Here is a 19,356-nt window from a genome sequence, read left to right on the forward strand (position 1 = left end):
GACAGAACTAAGAAGGATCCAGAAGGGGGAAGACAAGGGAAAATAGCAAGGGCAGCAGGAGTCAGGGAAGACCCATCTTTCTTGTAAACTCCGAGAATTTGTTGTAAATTACAGCACAGACTCCCAATCTTCTTCCTAAAAGGTGTGTCAAGAAGCAGATCACTGCCATAAAATATCGTTACTTTTTAAAGCACCAAGATTTAAGAAGGTACATAAGTAGTGTCTATTAAAAAATAAAAACAGAACAAAACAGAAAAGCGAGTAGGTTTCTCGGTTTCTCACTCTCTCCCCCACAGGGTATTACCTATATATATACACACACGTGTGTGTGTGTGTGTGTGTGTGTGTGTGTATACATGTATATATATGTATATGTATAATACATATATAATGTGTATATGTATGTATATATGTATAATGTATATAAGTATAATACATATATGTATGTACACATAATGTATATATGTGCATGTATGTATAATATATGTATGTATGCATATAATACATATGTATGTATAAGCATATGTATATAAATATGTGCATATTATGTGTGTATACATGTATATATATGTCTATGTATAATACATATATAATGTGTATATGTATGTATATATGTATAATGTATATAAGTATAATACATATATGTATGTACACAATGTATATATGTGCATGTATGTATAATATATGTATGTATGCATGCATATAATACACATGTATGTATAAGCATATGTATATAAATATATGCATGTGTGTGTGTGTGTGTGTGTGTGCATAAAGACAAAGCGCAAGACAGGTAAAGACGATTCAAAATCCTGTGTTTAACTGATATTGATAGCACTTAAGCTTATTCCCCCTCACTAGCTTCTGTCCCCTCTTTTGTTACTTTCTTTCTGATCGACTTTTGAGCAATACCCCTGAGTACTGGGAAGTAAATATCCAAGTATTTCTCTCATTACTTTTTTTTTATTTTATTTTATTTATTTATTTGACAGAGAGACAGCCAGCGAGAGAGGGAACACAAGCAGGGGGAGTGGGAGAGGAAGAAGCAGGCTACCAGCCGAGGAGCCTGATGCGGGGCTCGAACCCAGAACGCCGGGATCACACCCTGAGCTGAAGGCAGATGCTTAACGACCGCGCCACCCAGGCGCCCCTCTCTCATTACTTTTTACACAAAATCTCAATCAGAAACATTAAAAACTTTGGAAAGCATCATTTCTTTGTGCCTCTTGCTAGATTAACAGATAGATTCATGAACGATTCCTGTTATTCCTAATGTTTTTTATATCCACTTCATATTAGCAACTCTTTTTATACCACATGGCTCAATGTTGGCATTGCCTCCACACCATGCACATACATATTTTAACTGCTAGGCTATTAATACCTATCCTTGCTCTATGAAGAAATGATATTCTTTCAGAGAATCCTCTAAAACTTTATAAATCTTTTTAAAATTAGACATGTTCGAACAGGCACTAAAACACAACAAGCCTTGGCCCGGTCTCATGCAGAATGGGTTGGTTACAGATGTTCTCCTGCAAGCTATATCTTGCCTATTACAAGAACATTCATCTCCCAAACACATCATTTCACCTACTTTGCCTGAAGCAAAACAAAACACACACAAAAATTAGAAGATTTTTGAAATATTATTATTAACTCTTAAACCCTTCCACTAACTTATGTCCTTACACAGAAGACCAAACATCGGATCTCCGAAATGCCACCTGACGGCTGCTTGCCGTCCCCCATGCGACCGAATGACAACAGGGGAGACTAACTTGCGTCTTCATTTCTCTGACCTACAAAACTGATGCCTGGGCCAGCAGTGACTCATAAAGCTGGAGACATTAGCTCATGGCAATGATTCAGTCGTGAGAATTCTGACAAGGGCCTCTCCCCTCACTGGTGCTTCAAGGGGAAATCAGTCCCTGGAAGGGATGGCTTATGACCGAGGCACACATGTGAGTGTGTCTGGGATCAAGCACAGTGAGAAGGGGCAAGGCTGTCTGTATGACAGCCATCATCCTAATGAGAAAACACTCTACAAGCAAACATCTGCAGCACACCCCAGTTAGAAGCACCTTACAGAAAGGCCCTTATCTCCCACAGCCAGCCATTTCCATCCGCCCAGGAGAAGAGTGTGAATTCTATTCTAGAGACTACTTGGCTTTCTCCTCAGGGAGAGAGAGAAGGCAGAAGGGTCAAGTGTCTGGAGGCTAGTAGGCTTTTGGCTTTTGTTACCAGGGGTGAGAGAGAACATGGCAGGAAGTTTTGAAATAGGCTGGATAATAATCATCTCATTCAAGCAGGACCTTCAGCTTGAACCTCAGTAAAAGGATGTGAATGCTAATTTTGCAAGACAGGAAGCTACAAACCTTACCTGCTGCCTCTATCCCAAGGCAACAGCGACAGTTTGCATGAGGATAAACTTCCAAGTTCACAAACCACTGGAACCTCGTTATCTCAGTTGACCCTTGCAGCAACCCTGGAGTGTAGGTATCATTATTCTTATTTTAAAGATGAGGAAACAGAGGCACCTGGGAGGCTAAGTGATTTGCAAAAGCCCGAGCTGGAAAATGGCTGCCAACTGTTTACTACCATAAAGCCCCCAGTAAGATAGTTAATCATTTCAGCTCCTTCCTTGGCTCTCCGTTACTCTTCCCTCCTTCCTATGTAGCCCCTGGAAGCAGTGACTTCCACATCTGACTCTGGTGCTCTCTCATGTCTGTCCTTCCTCCTCTCTAGTGCACTGTATCAGGGGTCAGTGGTCAGCCCGACCATCAAGCGACTGCACGACTGTAGCATTTTTCCAGACTGCTTCCTTTATTCCAGTCTCTCTTCAACCATCCTCCACACACTGCTGGATTAATGGGCTTTATATACGGATCTGAGCATGATAATTCCTATGCTCAAAAGGATTCAGTGTCAGCACACTGCCCATGCGATAGAGTCCAAATACCTTGATCCGCATCGGCTGGCCTCATTCTACCTTCTGAGTTTTAACTTGTGCAGTTTCCTACACATACCACAGTTTTGGGCAGAAGAGTGGAATCACTGTCCTGGGGAGGGCAGAGCAGGCTTGCTTGCCCCTGTGTTTCTACTCCACTGCCTGTCTGGAAAGTCTACTCTCTTCCCCACTTAACCAACTGCCTGGCACAGAACAGGTCATCCATTGCTGTTCTTCTCTTTCTTTCCAGTCACAAAAAACTTCTCCTCCGGATGCATAGATTTTTTAATTCAAAGGAACTTCAGAGGCTGCTTGATACATTTGCTCATCTAAAACTTGAGTCAAGGGCCCCACCTGCTCCCACACACTGTAGTGGCTGAGCTCACTACCTGGAAGCAGTGCATTCCATCTCTAGAGAACCCAGACCATTCTTCACTTTGAGCTGGAATCCACTGCCCTGTGACTTCTTCTGTTTTGTGGAGATTGGGGTCCACAATTTTTCTCTTTTGTGGAGATTTGTGGACACTCTGGGGTCATCCAAACAAGTCTAGCATGTGGTTAGTTTTGGGAAAGCTGGGCAATAAAGAAGGAGCTCTGCGCAACTGAAATAACAATATCACCCTTTCATACCATGGGTCCTAGCTCTGTTTGGGTGGCGGCTGTCAAAATAATTACTCCTCAGCGGTGTCTCCCAGAGTACATTAATTTATCTCAAAATTGTTCTTCTTGAACAACTGTTTAAGGTACTTGCACATCAGAATATACATGGCAGTATGCCTGGGCGTGACTCAAAGCCACAAGATAAATGCTATTTATCTTCCTGGAGCTACATTTTAAACAATTTTTTTTTGGGTAAGGAGAAGAAATATTTATATTTAAAGATATTAAAATGGAAAAAAAATGGAAATGTTTTAGAGAAACAAAACAAAGCCCAGAAAGTGTATGTCTTCTAAGGCTCAGGACCAACTCAAATTATACCCTCAGGATGCCCAAGGTAGAGATTCATTTTTCTCTCCTCCTAATTGTGATAAAAGTTTTAAAGTACTGTTCTCATGTATCACCTCCCCAACAGTATGGTGGCACGCGAAGCTAGAGGTTCCCTCTAGAGAGGATTCTCTATTACGGTACCCTGGAATCCATGAGTGTGGTGGGTTTAGGCTAAATTCTATTCCTAAATTTATGATCTATCCAAGTAAAAAACCAGCATTGGCCAGGCACAGTATTAGGCACTTAACATTCATTATGTTTAATCCTATTAATAAAGTGCTACCTAAAGATGTATTATTCCCATCTTAGGGACGAAGAAGCTGCCCTAGGGACATTGTCTTGCCCAAGGCCACATAGATAGAGAGAGGAGGAATTCAACTCCAGGTCTATCCACCCACAAAGACTGAATTCTTTCCACTCCTCACCCTGCCTCCTTAGGCACTTTTGTTTGTCCTCCCTTTAGTAAAACAGCCACGGTCCCTGGTTTCAGAGAGAGCAAAGATGTGCTGGATATCTACCAGGATGGTCACAGTATTTGTAATTGTCAGTCCTGCAAGATAACTAAAAACGATACACTGTGAGCATCTCCCATAGTTTATAGGACTATATGTGCCATATCACATCTCATTGTAAGTTAGCAGTTGAGAGGATATTTTCATCTTAAATCAGGAAGTGATGGAGAAGAGATGATTCCCTATTCTGCTTAAATGTTTCCAAGTATTCCATTTTCTGCTTCTGCAGTCTAAATTCTGATGTCAAACACATTCAGAGAGCAATAAATTAGGAGCTAATCTGTGCCCCACAACCATATGCCCAAGTGACAACTTCAAAACAAATTGTCAAACCATTTTTAAAAAGAAAATCTGTTAGTTTGGGAATGCTTGTAAGCAAGTTTTAGAAGGATGTAACCTCTCACACTGCTCATATAACAGTGTGGGCAGTACCCAGGCAAAATATATCCATTCTAATCCCCTTCCACTTCTAGTTTATTTTTTTCTCGAAGCATTCTCCATGTGGTGAGCACAACTGACCCTCTACTGAGATCAGTGACAAAAGATATCCAAGCCACTCTGGTTATTTCTTTGTATATACTCACTAGGACCCTCAAAGGCAGACACAATGAAGGTTGGACTCAAAGCTAAGCTCTGTGAAGTTAGGTTGTGTTCTGAGACAGTGGGAAGGAAAGTTTAGATTTAAAAGTAATTATAATAAAATAATATTTCTAACAGGTAGAAAGAGCATATAAAGCTTTTAAAAATGCATCTACATTAAAATAACTGCTTCGGTTACATTGTGACACTAAGAGTTCACACCTACCAAAGTCAAACCATCAGTACTACATACAGAGAAAGGGGCCTTAAAATTGCCCTGCTTGTCTTTATTTCACTAAAATACCGGCAGATGACTATGGGGTCCTTCTTTGCTGGAAATTTTAAAGCACTGAAAAGGAAAGTATATGGAATGACATGCTTACTGTATTCGTTGACTAAGACCACCTAGTATTGGGTATAAAATGTCCATTTCTCAAAAGGGAACAAGGCTTGCCAGGGAAAAGAAAATAAGAAGTCCCCTTTCTTTCCTTTCCTGAAATAGGTCAGTCAACACTGCTAAGAAGAAAACTGAAGGAAATTAAGAAGTATGTTCTCACTCTTGGAAACAAAAACAACACCCAGTAGACTGTAGAATACATTAGTTAAGGAAGTCAAGATTTTAAATTGAATTTAACATTCAGTTTCAATTGGGTTGGCTCTTTCCCTCATTTTAGAAGTCCATATTATGAAGATATACTATTAAAGCATCTCAGAAAACATCCAACCAACAAACTTAGAGTTCACAATATACTTCTACAGAAGAATTCACTTGCTGTTTTCGCACAAACCATTCTCCCTTCTCCTCTCTGTTTTTCTTCCTTTTAATTCGCCTTTCGCCCCACTGCTCCTATCCCCCAAGTATCCAAGATGAGAGGCTGAGAGCAGATTCTACGAAAACTTAACAAAAGGACTCTTCTCAGCATGATTCTTCTACCTATGCCTAGATGTTTGTGTGAGGAAAAGCATTATAGCTGAAAACCACAGGGCAGTAGGTAAGAAATCACTTCTGAAATGAATACATTACAGGAACCTTTACAAATTAGCTATATATTTAATGCTTCTTGAGGGTCCTAGTGAGTAGCCTGGAAGAAGTCTACCTTTCCTTCAGCTTCTGCTGCGAAGTGAGACATCTTTTCTCTAGACCTTGAGTTCACCCTCACTTGCCATTCTAGCTTTTACACTAAAAAAATGCACAGAGGAGTTACTGTTTGTAAGGGCCTTCACACATAAAATAGAAGTATCTGCAAAATATGCTTTTGTTACACCTAAATATAAAAATGTAAGCTGTAGTCTTTGAAGGTAAACATCAAATATGATCCATTACCAGTGAACACCATGAAAGAATAATAGAAGCCTCAAGAATGAGTTACCTATGGTGACTCTTCGAGGTGGATGATATATTTTTCAAAGACTGATTAAAATAGTTATTTGTCAGGTGCTTTTCTAAACTCAAAGGGAAAAAGGTTAAACTGAACCATTTTAAATGAGTGTGTATTTATTTATACAATTTCAATACATTCTAGGCATGAGAATAAGCAAAGGAGAAAGAGGTTACTTAACTATGTGGGTTAGTTCAAGAAGAAATTCTTAATTATCATAATAGGATACATTTTCTACACATCTATCCTAACTATTGAGTATACAGAAAGTTACTCCAAATTTCTACTACGAAAATACTTTCTAATGTCCCTATCGATCAACCTGCTTTTTCTAATTATCAAACACGATTTCCCACAGGCCTTACATAAAATTCTATGGTTTTGTACAGGAAAGTCAAAAGAGTGAGTATAGGTGATAAATTTGAACAGATAATATTTCAAGGTAAGCACCAAATCCTGAGTTGAGTACACAGCTTGTGTCCTCAAAGACCTCCACGATCAATCACTAACGCAAAGGAACAGAGCTTGCTCTATTAGTACTCACAGCCTGTCTCTTAAACACTTGCTTTTGGGGACATTTTATCTTCTCAAGACTGCTCTGCTTTGGAGATTGTGGTGATGGTCAGGGATAGTAAACACACACAAAAACTAGAATTTCAAATTCAATAGGATCCAGTTTTTTTCTTTTTTTTTCCCCTTACAAGCAAAATCTTTAATAATACCTTTAAAATTTTATTCAAATTCTTAAAATAAAACCTAATCTACACTACAGAATTCTTTTTTGAATAGAATTCTTAGCAACAGGAAGATGTTTTGTAAGTATCCATTCTAATTTTCCTAGAGAAAATTTTGAGAAACATAGACATCTCAGATCATTACACATCAAGGGCATCAAAATTCTGGCATATCAAAATACTAATTAAAATGTTTGTTATAATAGCATATCAGTTTTAGATAAGTCAAGTTCATTAAAATAACTTAAAATTTTATGTTATAAGTAAACCTAATACACATGTTAAGGCATTCAAGATATTTAAGCAGGTTTTATAGGATTATGAGAATTATTTTGCTATTTTAAACTATTACAGTGGCTCATAGTGGTCAGAATTTTACTTTTATGACATACAGTTAATCATATCTATGACTTACTTGATGACAAATCCTTGGTCAGAAATATAATCCATAATAACAATGTTGTGCTCATGGGAAAATGAGATTTGCTTTTCCAAGAATACAAACTAGTTTAAAAAAAAAAGCAGATGCAATTTATATTGTTTAACACCAGGGCTTTATATTCATAAATACGAAAATCTTAAATTAACAGATAGAGTAGAAGGAAAAAGTAAGTTAAGCAGAGGAGAGAAAAGGAAAAAAATACCTTTCAAGCCCAAATTAAAATTATTGTAAACTAATTCCTTTGTTACTCAACTAGAGTAACATATTTGTATTTATATAAATATGAGTATTTATTTTTGTATTTTTAAGAAAAAGAGTAATTTTTTTCTTTTACGGACCCCATAAAAATGATCACAATTTAAAACTTTATCGTTGGTTCTGCTGAAATGTTCCCAATAAAACACTAAGAAAGAAAGTAACTGATTAACAGTTGCAGGATCCAATTAAATATGTTTTAAGAAGAAATTACTTTATATTAGAAATATATATATATATATATATATTCATCCCACTTTTATTTCTAGGGATTTATATATCTATACTGTTCTATTCATCTCTGCTTATAAATGGAAAACCTCAGGAAACTGACTAAATTATAAGCATGAATTGATATAGCATTCAGCAGGTAAATATAAAAACAAAAATCCAGTGTAAGATAATAACATATTATGTTTTTAGAACTTGATCTCTCAGGCTCCCAAAGAGCTTCATAAACTTTAATTAAGCCTCACAACAATCCTGCCAAGTAAATACTGTAAGACCCATTGAACAGATGGGCAGACCCAGAAGAACTTGTCCCAGATCACAAAGCTTGTTAGTATCCAAAAGTTGCCCTCTGAGTCCTGTGTTCTACTTCACAGACCATGCTCTTCATGAGCCTGCCAGATGACTTCTCAGATTCAAATGAGGACCCTTAAGCTAAGTAATCATTGTTTGTCCTATCTAATACAACTTGGAAACCATTCAAGTAAAAAGAAAAGTATTTTGGGGGCACCTGGGTGGCTTAGTCGGTTAAGTGTCCAACTCTTGATTTCAGCTCAGATCATGATCTTGTGAGATCAAGTCCCCCATTGGGCTCCCTCACTGGGCATGGAGCCTGCTTAAGGCTCTCTCTCCCTCGCCCTCTTTCTCCTCTCTCCTCTCTCCCTTAAGATTCTCTCTCTCCCTCTCCCTCACCCTTCTTCCCAAAGTATTTTGAAATGGAATATTCACCTTCATTATATTTTTCACAAGACTTAGTAGGTGATACTGATTGAACGATGTAAGAATTAAAAAGAAAAGCTGAATGAGTAACCCATGAAGGAACACCTGTATGACTGGTGAACTTGAAAATTCCCTATTCCGCATAACACAATCAGAAATTACATTCCAAGTCTTCAGACATTAGTAATACAATAACAAAATGGCAAATTATACTGTTTTCTTCTTCACTAAGACATCATGAGTCTTTATTATTAGATTCAAACTAAAATGAGAATGGTCATTCTATTTGTAAAGTGGGAATCCTTCCCTAATTTATCTCACAATGAATTAAATCTAGGATCTCTGGCTACTATCAAATTTTCTTTTAAATTTCACCTGAAGGCAGACTGATGATGAGGCCATAATCATTATTAAAAACCACAGGAGAGACTGCAGCTAAGATCATTACCTTTAGACCTCCATGTGTCTAATTACAGGACCCCTTGTTCTAAAAGCCATTCCGTGTCTACAGAACATCTGCAGGGCTTCAAAGAGTCTAAGATTTTTCCCTTACAATAAACTCTCCTTTAATCTCAGAGAATTGGAAGTGGTTGGGTGAAAGCTATATTATCTCAAGTCGTCTTCCAGTCGTGGTGACCGGAGTAGACATAGTAATTGCTAGTGATATAAAACTATGAGGATTTATTTTACACACAGTTGCTTTACTCATGATGTGACAGGTGATTGCTAAACGCATTTCATGAAAAAAATACTTCTGCCCTTCTCCATCAGCGGGGATGGGCACCACTGCAAGACTTGGTCATACTATGGAAATGGCTAATTATCAGGAATGAGAGTGGAAGAAGGTGCAGAACTCAGGTATGGGAATACCCTCAGAGCAACACTCCCTCAAGAAATGGCACACATCATTCTGGGCTGATTTTAAGGGATCTTTGTCAAGCTTAATGATATACTGTATTTCTTTTGAGTCATTAAAAAATTCTTATGACATTATTCTCTGTTTATACCTCAATTTTTAGGTCATTTTTGTTCTGGCGCACTCTCCACATGCCGATTAAAAATAAGCCATCAGTTAGTGAGCTGAGAAAATTGATTCGAAACTCTTTAAATCTCACTGCCCTTTTCTGATTACAGTTTTGGCCAATTTTAGAGAGGCTAAGTTACAGAGCCTCATCAACTCTCTAATGATAAAAACAAAAACAAACAAATAAGATCCTTTCTTTACACAAAGATTCCAGAAATGCAGTCTATTATATTTTGTATATAATAAAATTTTTACTTAGAATGAGAAGGTGAAAGTCATTTACTGCAAGAAAAAAATTGAGAAAAATCTACAATGACAAGTGTGTTGCTCAGTTTATTGTAGAAAGGGAGTAATCTATACAAGTTTTTAAAGGGTTAGAGAATTATTATTTCTGAATGAAATATATTTACTGGTAATCTTTCCCTTAGACACTTGCTCTAGTTTCCAGTTATATTATTTAAACTACACGTAATCATCTCTTGTCACTGTTCAGTATATGACAAGGACAACATTCAGCATGCCTCTTGGTTCGTCTGGTCTGTAGTGTTTATAACTTTTTTTTTAAACAAAATTATTACTGTCATTTAAAGATCTGGAGATATTACATGCAAATCCAGGTTTCTAGCTATTACTGAAAAATTATTCTTTTAAGGTCAGATCTATTTTCCCCCAAGACAACAGGATGGGGTGCAAAGGGCACGTGATCTCATCTTGCCACCATCCCCATTCTTATCATTTGATTCCCACTGATATTTGGGTTTGCCACCTCTCAGGTAGCCCATCTCTAGTCAAAATGATTTGTTAAACCAAAAGGGCCTGATGATCCGAGTCCCATTCTTGATGAAAATGCCCACGGGGACAGATTTATATCATGATCTTCCCAATATTAATCTACCATTCTAGGAAAGCAAAGCTCCAGCGAAAAAACAAGGTACTGAGTGGCTGGTAATACAAAAACAAAAAGAAAAAACTGACCACTACTAATGATAACATAGTGAAGGAGAAAAAGGAAGAAGAGGGGGAAGAAAGGGAGGGAAGGAAGGAGGAAGAGGAGGATCAGAAGAAAGAACAAGGAGAAAAAAATGAAAACCTTGTAGTGGAAAAAAGAAATGCCAACTTTTTAGATTTGCCATTTATTTCTTTTTAATGAGTGGTAGTTCTCATAGTAGATATAATAATCAGTGTCAAAATTTTATTTTTATTTTTTTAAAGATTTTATTTTTGAGAGAGAGAGAAAGAGAGTACAAGTAGGCAGAGTAACAGGCAGAGGCAGAGGGAGAATCAGGCTCCCCAGCTGAGCAGGGAGCCTGATGCGGGGCTGGATCCCAGGACTCTTGGGATCATGCACTGAGCCGAAGGCAGACGTTTAACCGACTGAATCAGCCAGGTGCCCCCCAGATTTTTATTTTTAAATAAAAACTCTAGGGGCGCCTGGGTGGCACAGCGGTTAAGCGTCTGCCTTTGGCTCAGGGCGTGATCCCGGTGTTACGGGATCGAGCCCCACATCAGGCTCCTCCACTATAGTACTTCCTGCTGTGTTCCCTCTCTGGCTGTCTAAAACTTTGTTAAATAAATAAATAAATAAATACTCTACAGTGATTCAACAAATCACTCAGAATAGTGTTAAGAGGGGCATAAACATTAGGTGAAACTGGCTTATCACAAATCCATTGACCTAGAGTCAATCTAAACAAATTAGGGCAAACATGCTGATGAAGTCATTTTGCTCTGCCCTGAGGACAATACCCTTGCAGCATGTCTTGCAGTGGGAATTCATTTTTAATTCCAATTGAGGGTTAACTAAGTAGCATGAACCATTGCCAGGAATCTTCAAGTCCTTTATTTAGGAGATTCTTCCTTGAGACTTGGTGAACTCAGAACTAGCTTGGCTAACAGGTGACTGTGCTCAGCGTTATCGTTTTCTTCCTCATGAGAGGGGCACAAAGAGGCCCTCCTACATGCATCTCAGGAGATTTACAGGGTAGCTCTGTCAGGAAGTGAAAATGACCTTGTTATGGGTAACAGATGTATCACTGGCAGGAGCCAAGTCTGCGGACTTCTCTTTGTGTCCCTCAGCAATAAAATCTAACAGCCACTCAATTATGAGATCAGCTCAAGCCCCAATTAAAGCTCAGACTTTGAGGAAAAAAGTGTTTCTTTTGTGAAAAGAAGTTGATAAATCATACTCAGTTTGTACATCAAAGTTTGTCTGTACATCGTGTCCTTTGATGGGCTATTCTTAAGAGTCCCGGGATTCCAGAGGGCCACGCAATGGGCTGGCTTGCATGAGGTTTCTGCAGAGCTGGCAGCCTTGTTCTGGAAGTCTTACATTTCAGGTAACCTGATGACAGGGAGGGTGGGCCACAGGCACGCATCGCAGCTCGCCTGTGAAGCCAAGGCAAGACAGCTTGCAGGGCTGAAATGCTGGGATCAATGAAACTCTCTGGGGAACTGGCTGTTCCCCTTTCAAATGCCACCTCCCTAATCTCTCCACTTGCTCAAGTCAGATTCTTCAAAGCTCTGAACAGGACATGAGGCTGGCATGACTAGGAAAGGCGAAGGAAGAATGCTCTCTATAAATCTTGGGTAAAGGCAAAAAGCACCGCATTTACGGACGGTTAACAATCAAGGTCGGAATTGAGGCATACTGCTTGGAGCTATAATTGCTTCCTTTAGCCATGAAGAGAAAACAAAGTTTCTTCATACTTATTAAGGGCCTACTATATGCTGGAGAGCACGCTGGGCACAAGGTCAGGAGGCCTGCCCTCCAAGACTTTAAATCTATGAAGGGAGAAATCACAATAGTAAAAAAATGACTGTATGGCCAACAGCCAGGTTTTTTTTTCAGACAAAGCACAACAAGAAAAAACACTAACCTGAAGGTTTTTTGCAGCGTTCGCACACAGATAATACTGCGTGTCATGGGTTATGAACACACAGCTCTCAAATTGACGAAGGTATGTGAGGCTGATAATCAAGACAGACTGACCTATATTTCCAAAGCGGCCTGGTCACTAGAGTCCAGTGAAAGGGAACACTCTGCCCCCAGAAGTGGTGTTCTCACCGCACCTCTCAATTCTCGAGCAGGTGCCATAGAAAGCTTATCTTTTCCTTAGCAACAACTCCAAAAGCATTCCAGGTCAGTACATATGAATCTTTTCAGTGGCCACAGAGTAACGCACTACATGGATATGCCACAATCCATTGAAATGGTTCCCCCCAGTACTCAGCCACCACAAGTCAATATATCAACTCTTCCATGAGTGAAATCCACTGTTAGCCTTTATTTACCATGATGACTAAAAAAAAGCCACCCCCATAAATGAAGCGGCAGATTAAAAATGAATAATCCACGCCTAATTCAACAGTTCCTTGAAGTCTGGAGAGGGCCCTTCCTTGTGCTGGCGACGTGAGCCTGTGTCTGCTTGGGCAGGTGCAGGAAAACAGCACAGCCACTCTGCAGAAGTCTGCATACAGGACAGCCTGTTAATCATTCTATATCATCATATTCATATATTTGGATAGTGGATAGTATCACAGTCCCTTGGGGCTAGAGTAGGCATGCGAATAGCCCAAAAGCACTAAGGGGAAAAAAATGTAGAAACACTTCGCTTCGCATTCTTTCAAATTATTACTGTTTGTACAATTGAACCCTCACAGAACTGTAATAAACGAAGGGATTGAAATTCAGATTCAGCAAACATCTATATGCCTATGACAGACCAGGTGCCCATGAGAGCACTCCATGGGTCATGCAGTCCTCATAATAAGGAACATATGAACATCCCCTTTTGGGCCGGTCCCATATGCTGTGAGCAAATTTCAGAATTGAAATCCGCACCTAAGTTTCTTGCCATTTCTTTCTTTCTTTCTTTCTTTCTTTCTTTCTTTCTTTCTTTCTTTCTTTCTTTCTTTCTTTCTTTCTTAAGATTTCATTTATTTATTTGAGAGAGATAGTACGAGCAGGAGGAGCGGCAGAGGGAGAGGGAGAAACAGACTCCCCGCTGAGCAGGGACTCGAACCCAGGACCCCGAGATTATGACCTGAGCCAAAGGCAGACGGCCAACTGAGTGAGCCACCCAGGCACCCCTCTTGCCATTTCTAAAATTCCTTTGGCTCGTGATTCCTTGCTACCATAGTAGACCGGCACCTCATGATGTTAAATGGCAGGCCTCTCTGAGCAGTAGCAATTAGACTGTAGAAATAAAAAAAGAGTCTGAAACTAAGTCCTAAATTCAGTGTGGGTTTGGGTTTGAACGTGTGTGTGCATATCTGCGAGATAAGGAATATGGAAAAATGTTATCACATTTTCATTTTATTTCATTGGAAGCAATTTAAAATAAATACCATTTTTTTATGGAACTGGAAACACAATCACATTTGTTGTTTAAAAAAATAGAGAAAGCAAATATGCATATATGCTTTAAGTATATTAATTATATTTTGGCAGTAAGTCTGAGTAAAACCAGAATTAAAAGAGAAAACACGAGAGGATGATGACAAGTGATAAAATGGTACTAAAAAGATTTTTTATTAAAAAATTACCAGAAGACGATACAGTAAGTGTGGCTCCTCCTAATGACAGCTGCTTCTGCTGCTTCCAGTTTGTGGGCAGTTTTAAATGATAGTATTTTATTTTGAAAAGTTGCTTTAAAACGCACAGATGCCGAAGAAATAGGTGTTGTGTAATATGACATTTAAAAAGTCCTCCATCAGCTGGGCTTCATCTCCGTACCACACAGGGCCTGTCTGTCCCTGAACGTTGCCTTCTATCCATCGGGAGGAAAGACTGTCTAGACAGGATGGCAGAGAGACTTGAACTGGGAGTGAGGGGCCCTGGGTTCCGCTCCCTCCTTGACTGGTGATCAGCCTTGTCACCTTCACGTCTCTGTTTCCTCATTTATAAAAGTGGGGCTAACAGCCTTAGTTAGAAGGCTCAACCAAAATATACACGTGAGACGATACTTTAAAAAATATGTGAGGTCTATGTCTAAGTGGGAGGATATATAATTTGGCTGAGAGTTAGACGCTGCTGCTTGTGTGTTTTTAGGTGAGTTCAAAAGCTACTCCGATGAGGGTTCAAGAGAGGACTTCATAAAACTCTAAACGCCATATGATACACCGGTAGGAGATAACAGACATCTAATTCAATCACGTTGTTCTATAAAATCTATAGGGCAGACGGCAGACAGCTGAAGAGAAACCCAAGAAAGGCAAAACAGCTTAACCGAGGCCATTTTTTAAATGGCAGGCAAAATACCTAATGAGAACCTAAGTCCTTCTAAAAATGTCTTACTTTAAGATTTTATTTTTATTTGTCAGAGAGAGAGAGACAGAGAGTGTGCGCGCACAAGCAGGGAGAAAGGTAGGCAGAGGGAGAAGCAGGCTCCCCGCTGAGCAAGGAGCCCGATGTGGGACTCGATCCCAGGATCCTGGGATCATGACCCGAGCCGAAGGCAGACGCTTAACCAATTGAGCCGCCCACGTGTCCCAGGAACTTCTATGCTGATTATTAATACGACCTCACCCTAAGAAAAGAAAGTAGGTTTCACCAGACTTGTCCTTATCCTCATCAGAGGTACTGACTGAACGCAAGAAAGACGAAGTGACTTGACTAAAAAGTCACAAAGATGATCACGTCTAGAATTGAGGTTTTCTGGCTGCAGCAGCGGCTCTTCCCATAATAGCAGTGCCTAGCCCTTCATTCAGAATACTGATCTCACTGTTGTCCCACGTAAGGAAATGTAAGTATACTCCATAAGATGTTTTCTTTCCTCTTTAACCTACCACTTAGGTACAGCTCCCCAGCCTTTTTTCTGTGACACAATTTACTTCTCTGAAAAAGGGGCTCTGATGGTTCAGAATCATGTTCAATCTGGAAAAAAACCTTAAGAACCTTCAGATTTCTGTATGAGGAGGTGATGAGGGAGGGAGGCGAGGGGAGACCGATTTAACGTTTCACATACAGCAAGCTCCATCACTAGGGATCTTAAACCATGTTAGAAGGGAAGTGCTCCATCATTTACTGGCCTCAGTATGCCCATCAGCCCTTCAGATGTGCTTATTCCCAACACGGTGAAGATTGGCCTGGGTATGCAAACAAGAAACTGTTAGCCCGCAAGATCAGGGACTGTGCACACTTAATCGGTGACCCCTATTCTAAAAGCACATCAGGCTCCATTTATAAAATGGCTATTCTAGTATATCTTCAGCAAAGTATTACTTAGATTGATCAACCAATATTTACTTAAGGCCTATGGACTCTAAGTTTACTCACCTTTAGTATCCATCTTCAGGATTATTAATACAAAAGACACTCAAGACTGTGACACAATTGATAAATAACACATGGGAGAAAGGTCAAATTTTAGGCTCCTACTTAGGCTCTATGTTTGAAATATGAACCATGACAGAACTGCTTCTCAAACCATGAAAGAAAAGCACCAAAATAAAATTTTAGACCACTTTTGAACATCCTGATGTGGAATGGTAGAAAAAAAAAATAACAGTCAGTGGGGAGGGCAGAATCAGAAACAGGTTCCCTACACAAAAGCCTCTGTCCCTTAACCTCCACATTCTTACCTTTCCTCATTAGGAAAATGGGAATCATAAAACTTGTCCTACCTAGCTCACAAAGAAGTGAAGACAAAATCGGGGAACCATGCGAAACTACATTGGGATGTAGTGTTGTGAATGTAGATTGTTTAATAAACGGTGTACAGCTGGATTAAAGCTACAGTGAACTAGACGCTATAACATAAAAAGTAAAACACTTTCCAAAGAAACCTATTTGCCAAAGAGGGGGAACAAAGAGCCCTGTTAAAACAATTCTAAAGCTACTTCTCAATAAGATGATAATATTAACATGCAAATATTAAGTTGTTTGAAAAACATGCATGCCACTTTGGTGTTGGGCATTCTTTGATCAAGTAATTAAAACCAGTCTTGTAAGTCTCCTCCCTCATATGTGAAGTTTATTTATAATACATTACAAAACAAACTTTGATATAGAATAAACATTCTTACACCTTTTTAATTTTTGAAAATTTTCCATGTTTTCTTGGAAAAGTTATATATGCAAAGTTCTTTTTCTTCAACATTTTTAATCAGAATCTCTTTGGACTAATTGAGCATTCTGATGTACAGTTTTAGAGGCTTCTTTGAGGACAAAAATTCTAAAGGTATTAAATAAGTACGATTTGTGCTATAGAACCTACATGTATTAATGAATTTAGTCGTTCCATAATAAATGAGATTTTAATTTCTTATTACTCCATGTTTGCGATTTTATTTTTTAATCACATATTAATGACATTTACTTCTTCAAAATAATGAGGCGATAACTATCCTACATTCTTGGAAATGCAAACATATATCCTATGCCTAGGATGCTTTTTGTTGGCATAATGCTTTGTAGTTTTCCAAAAGCTTTCACAGGAAGAAGCCTCCCTCCCCCACAACAGTGTGGAGCAGGTGAGAACAGATCTGCTGAAATTGCCAGAACATTGGACTTTGGTTCCAGGACTTTTCCCACTCAATGGCACTTTTTCTCTCTCTAGTTCAGTGTTAAATATCCAAAAACAAAATGTCCTTAGAGGACAGTGAGAAACCATCCACCATTCAAAATGGATCTGTGAACTCTGACAGAGGAGAAGCCTGTGGGAGGGGCAATGAAGACCACCCTCGGATGCAGGGGTCAGGTTGAAGGGCACAGAGGGGCCAGGGGCTCTTACCGTCCAGGTGGCCGACTTGGCGGTGCTGGACTGCTGGAAGGACACGTCGAAGCTGTGCGGGCCCGGGTAGTCGGTGTTGGAGGGGATGGCGGGGGACGGAGAGAGGGCGTCGAAGGTGGAGCTGGGCTGCGCGTAGGGCGACGGGGCCGTGACGCTGTTCTGCGCGTGGTCTGTGTTGTAGGGGCTGGTGGAGGAGGAGCCGTTCTGAATCTGCTGGTCCATGCTGTTCAGGAGCCCCAGGTTCGTGTACTGTGGCTGCAGGACACCCAGAAACCCCAGTGTTAGCTATGTCAGTGGGAGATCACTGCTACCCAAAGGCATCATTTGGTGCACGCATTCTACAGAAATCGACCTTGGGTCTATGAAACTTCACATTCCAGGTAAAAGGACCAATTTGTGATACACAGAAACACCAAGGGAAGTCTGAGGACTGCACGTGCTTTGTAATGACCGGCGTGGATCCCATAGCTTCGTGAGCAGCCTTTGGAGACTGGGGTTTCCTGAAGAGCAACTGAAAATCGAATATACACAATGATATTGTGGTAGTGTCATCTGGGGACAGAGAGCGGCTGCGTATGCGGTGAGCACGGCATAGGGTATAGACTTGGGATCACTACACTGTACACCTGAAACTAATGTAGCATTGTGGGTCAACTAATTAAAAAAAAAAAAAGTAGAATATGTGCTTATTAACAAACTGGGGAAAATCTCCAGGGCTCAGCAGTTGTATAGAAGGTCTTTAAAATAAATGAATATCTCCTGCTATTTCTTTTCTTTCCCCCCTCCTGCCATAGTATTCAGAATGAGAAAGACCACTGGATAGATATATTCTAAAGGGGATTTAAGCATGAAATTGTTGTATATGGAGCAAAATCAGATGTCCTCCAAATTTCCTTGTAGTCTTATTATCTAAATTCTGTCCCAGGGTACCAAGAATGCCCCCTGCTCCATCCCCAAGGATTCAGTTCTTCAAGACTGGAGAAGCATGGGTAGCAAGGTCAGGGAGAACCACCTGGATATTTTTAAAGGTAACATGCTAGTATATCAACCCAACACAGCCTAATTTTTTATCTGTTCTTTCATTTTCTTTGTAGCAGTTTCTTCTTTGCCAGAGTAGAACATGTGTAACAGGAACACCATCTAGGTATGATTAACAGTCTATATTTGATAGAATTCAGAAGTACATTAGCTCATGAAACTCCGCTACCAGATGCTCTTAGGTCTTCTGTGCAAACGGGCACAGAGTAGGCTCTCGATATGATGTGTGTGGAAAAATGAACTGACCTGTCATTTAATCTGCAAAAAAAAATGTATTACTATCAGCGAGCAGGAGTGATTTGTTCAAGCATCAGCTAATAAGCAAAGAGTGGGAATTCTGAAACCAAATCTTCTGACTCTGAGTCCAGGGCCCTGCCCAGCACCATCACACCTGTCAGCCCGATGAGATAATTCAAGTCCTTCCTAAACTGGAGTCGAACTGGACACATTTCCAGAAGGGGCCACCACTGTATGGTACAGTTTTTCCTGTGTGAAAACTTCCGACACATGTTGATCTCATTGTTTCTTCAAGGTAGCGAAGGGGGAAAATAAAGCCAAAGCAAGGAGACAAAAGCAGTCTCGTTGGTACATATTCGATAAAGGAAATGAGGAGTCTGGTGCTTCAGTTGAAGGATAACTCTGAGAGTCCCCCACCAAGTAAAACTACGGAGAAAAACAAACTCACAAAGAAATAGAAGCTGGACGAAAATTGTAATGAAACTAAATTATTTAACTAAACTTTAGGTATTTCACATGGGGAGCAGAAAGGACGAAC

At 39.7% G+C, this 19,356-nt stretch overlaps 1 protein-coding gene across 4 annotated transcripts in view; it reads right to left on the bottom strand.

Moving 5' to 3' along the window:
• Positions 1-19,356, bottom strand: part of TP63 (tumor protein p63) — a 219,381-nt gene that overhangs the window by 60,878 nt on the left and 139,147 nt on the right. For all 4 annotated transcript variants that reach the window (XM_040621450.1, XM_008705162.2, XM_040621451.1 and 1 more), the window contains exon 4: positions 17,544-17,798. In XM_040621450.1, coding sequence (XP_040477384.1) covers positions 17,544-17,798 — 255 coding nt within the window. The remainder of the gene's footprint in view (positions 1-17,543; positions 17,799-19,356) is intronic.

Source organism: Ursus maritimus, unplaced genomic scaffold (assembly GCF_017311325.1).
Source record: "Ursus maritimus isolate PB19 unplaced genomic scaffold, ASM1731132v1 scaffold_4, whole genome shotgun sequence".
Taxonomy (NCBI): Eukaryota; Metazoa; Chordata; class Mammalia; order Carnivora; family Ursidae; genus Ursus; species Ursus maritimus.